At 54.3% G+C, this 3,336-nt stretch overlaps 2 protein-coding genes across 2 annotated transcripts, besides 2 other annotated features; both read right to left on the bottom strand.

Annotated features, from left to right (window-relative positions):
• TraAM80_10191 (surface protease GP63) lies at nucleotides 1-307 on the bottom strand (the record flags this gene model as incomplete). The annotated part of the gene is made up of 1 exon (XM_029386830.1): nucleotides 1-307. A coding segment is annotated over one exon (307 nt), but the record flags the coding sequence as incomplete, so codon positions are not given.
• A 297-nt stretch (nucleotides 308-604) lies between these two features.
• Nucleotides 605-636: a microsatellite.
• A 434-nt stretch (nucleotides 637-1,070) lies between these two features.
• On the bottom strand, nucleotides 1,071-2,870 carry TraAM80_10190 (surface protease GP63; the record flags this gene model as incomplete). The annotated part of the gene is made up of 1 exon (XM_029386829.1): nucleotides 1,071-2,870. The coding sequence occupies one exon, from the start codon at nucleotides 2,868-2,870 to the stop codon at nucleotides 1,071-1,073; it is 1,800 nt and encodes a 599-aa protein (XP_029233310.1).
• Nucleotides 2,871-3,173: 303 nt separating this feature from the next.
• Nucleotides 3,174-3,205: a microsatellite.
• Nucleotides 3,206-3,336: the final 131 nt, after the last annotated feature.

Here is a 3,336-nt window from a genome sequence, read left to right as displayed (position 1 = left end):
CCGCTTTTATGCAGGTTACGCTGGTGTCGTTCTCAGCAACAACGAAAGCCCTGATGCGGATGGGCTTCCAGTCACCTTCATCTTCCTTTGTGGTGGCGGTGTACGCCTGCATCGTGCCCTGTCCCTTGCGCGGAAGCTCACGCACCATCGCAGTCGGCGGGCCGTTCTTCCGCATCATCTCGTCGAAGTTGCAGCGGTGTCTCAGGGCGGGAGCGGCAGCGAGGCACCCGCCGGTGCAGTGCATCGCCAACAGCAGCAGGAACAGCACCAGGGGGATAAACGGCACGGAACTGCGTGACCTGCACATGGCTTGAGAAAAGCGTGTGCGTGTGTTGGTTTGTTGACAATAGCTGTATTAGTATAGAAGCAAGTGCCTTGTACGCAGGATGAGAAAATAAAAGCACAAGGAAATGTTTTGGTGCAAATGACGTGTGGGAATGTATGCCACGCATTTCCTCAGCGCAGCAGCACGCCCAAACTCCTCAACTCAGCACACAGAAAACAGCAATTCAAAAAAAAAAAGGTTATGCATTATAAGACGAAGCGAAAAAAAAATGCGATTATCCCGTCACAATCATCTCTCCATTTCACGCACAGTTCTTGCAAAAAAAAAAAGAAACAAAGGAAAACAAAGAAGCCCATGTGTAATGAATGCGGCAGCAAAAGCTGTCGCCCTTGTCGGTCAGCGGAACAGGTACAGATCCGATCATGCCCCCATTAGAGTGAGTTCGCCTCGTCCTGCCCGCATCAGCAGACGCATGCGTACGTGCAATGCTGGAGTCATTCCTTTCCGCAAAAAGTTTTTTTTTTTCACACAATTTTCAAAAAAAAATTCCATCCCTCATCAACACATAAATATCGGTCTTGCCACGAACAGTGGACAAAACAAAGCAAAAATCGTTAGTGTCCGTCCTTGAAAAAAACAAAGGGGGGTAGTGGGGGGTGAGGGTGTGTAGTATATTAGTGATGTTTTACGCATCGTGCGCAGGGCTCCGTAGGGACGCGTCGCACGTTTTTTCCTTTTTTTTGGGCCCAGACGTGCAGTGCCTGTCCCCAATCACGGCAGCTGCTTAAAGCGGCAGCACTGCCACAGCGGCGGTGATCACAGCAAGAAGCGCAAAGGAACTTAAGCCAACAGCGGCTGCCGCACTGCCGTCCCTGCCCGTGATGTAGGCGTAGGCATTTCGCGCCCACGGAAGCACGCCGTTGGAAAAAGTGTGCGGGGGACCCGCGTTCGCACGTTGGAGCTCCAACTCATCCCATTCAAAGGGGAACCCGCTGCCATCAGCGGCGACGGTGCACACCTCCTCGTACCTCGGGCACTTGATCTTGCCGCCGTTCTTGAAGTGCTCCGACGCCGTCACTTGGATTTCGCCGCCCTCGGGGCACGGCTCAAAACCACTCCCGCCGAGGTACTTCACCTTCACCTTGCCCCCCGCGCACTGCACCTGCGCGCACACACCGCTGACGCTCGCATAGTCACTGCCGTTGCTGGCCTTCGCCTGCAGGAATTCCGCATCCAGGCACCACGAGCCCTTGCCAGTCAGCGACCCAGGGAGAGAAGCAACGCTCTCATCCGAGCACCTGCTGAAAACTGAATCCCCACTCATGGATTTAGTCAGAAACGACGAAACGAAGGGGCAATTCTCATTACTGTTACGAATGAAGCCGGTACACTTCCCGACGTGGTGGCGTTCAGCTGAGCAGCGAAGCGTCGCAGTGTCTTTCTCATCGCATAACATGTGGGAATAGATGGAGGTGAGGTTGTTGATCTCCCTGCACTTCTTCTCCAAGAACGTGCAGCCGACGCCGTTGCCCCAGCTCATCGGCTCCGCCATGCCCCAATTGACGCTGTAGTAGCCCAGGTCGGCAAACGCCGCCATCGTCAGCGCCGTGTAGCGGCCGACACCGACGACTGGAGCCATCAGTTCGTCACGGGCATTGCGTCCTTTCCAGTGGGATGCCGCGCCCTTCAAGGCCGTGTCGTCCAGCTCCATGCCCTTGAGAGAGTCGCACTTGAAGTGCGCTTTCGCCTTCTCTTTAACGTTGCTTCCAGTCACCATCATCACCGAGGACTTCTCACGCGCCACCCACTCGTAAGACACAAGGCTCTTGTTTTGCAGGTTTCGGTAGCCAAATCCAAGGGCGTGCGCAATCTCATGTGCAAGGATGCGAACGGCGAGCTCCCTTTGAACAATTTGCTGCGGATTGTAGTTCACGACACCAACCGACGGACGGCCATCCTCCAGTACAGCACACATCTTTCCCACGGCGACCCCACCGGACATTGGCCCAGCAGCAGCGTAGAGGACCATGTCGGCGTTACGTACACCCGTCGACTTGTGGTCAGACGGAATTTTAAACACATAGCACGGGAAAGGAAGGGCATGTGGCACAACCAACGCGCCAGCCAAGGGTTTGACAAGGAGCCGGTCAGTGTGCAGCTTGACGGCTCGAGGAAGTAAAAAGTTTTCGTACATCTTCTTCTTCTCCGTCGTGAATACATGCCCCTCCTGGCAAGGAAGCAGACTGCGCGTGAAGTCCGTGCGGGACACCCCAGTTTCATTGCAGTACTTACGTGAGTCCCTCAGATCCTCCGTGGACACCAAAATGCGGATGGGCGCCCAGGCATCGTTGCCATTTCCTGCAGAGGCGACGGTGTACGCCTGCATCGCGCCCTGTCCCTTGCGCGGAAGCTCACGCACCACCGCAGTCGGCAGTGGGCCGCTTTTTCGCATCACCTCGTCGAAGTTGCAGCGGTGCCTCAGGGCGGGAGCGGCGGCGAGGCACCCACCGGCGCAGTGCATCGCCAACAGCAGCAGGAACAGCGCCAGTGGGAGAAACGGCACGGAACTGCGTGACCTGCACATGGCTTGAGAAAAGCGTGTGCGTGTGTTGGTTTGTTGACAATAGCTGTATTAGTAGTAGAAGCAAGTGCCTTGTACGCAGGATGAGAAAATAAAAGCACAAGGAAATGTTTTGGTGCAAATGACGTGTGGGAATGTATGCCACGCATTTCCTCAGCGCAGCAGCACGCCCAAACTCCTCAACTCAGCACACAGAAAACAGCAATTCAAAAAAAAAAAAGGTTATAGCATTATAAGACGAAGCGAAAAAAAAAATGACGATTATCCCGTCACAATCATCTCTCCATTTCACGCACAGTTCTTGACAAAAAAAAAAAGAAACAAAGGAAAACAAAGAAGCCCAATGTGTAATGAATGCGGCAGCAAAAGCTGTCGCCCTTGTCGGTCAGCGGAACAGGTACAGATCCGATCATGCCCCCATTAGAGTGAGTTCGCCTCGTCCTGCCCGCATCAGCAGACGCATGCGTAC

The sequence above is a fragment of the Trypanosoma rangeli genome (genome assembly GCF_003719475.1).
Source record: "Trypanosoma rangeli strain AM80 chromosome Unknown Tra_15.4_contig_00826, whole genome shotgun sequence".
Classification (NCBI taxonomy): domain Eukaryota; phylum Euglenozoa; class Kinetoplastea; order Trypanosomatida; family Trypanosomatidae; genus Trypanosoma; species Trypanosoma rangeli.
The sequence above is the reverse complement of the archived record's forward strand: the minus strand, read 5'-3'. Positions and strand labels throughout refer to the sequence as shown.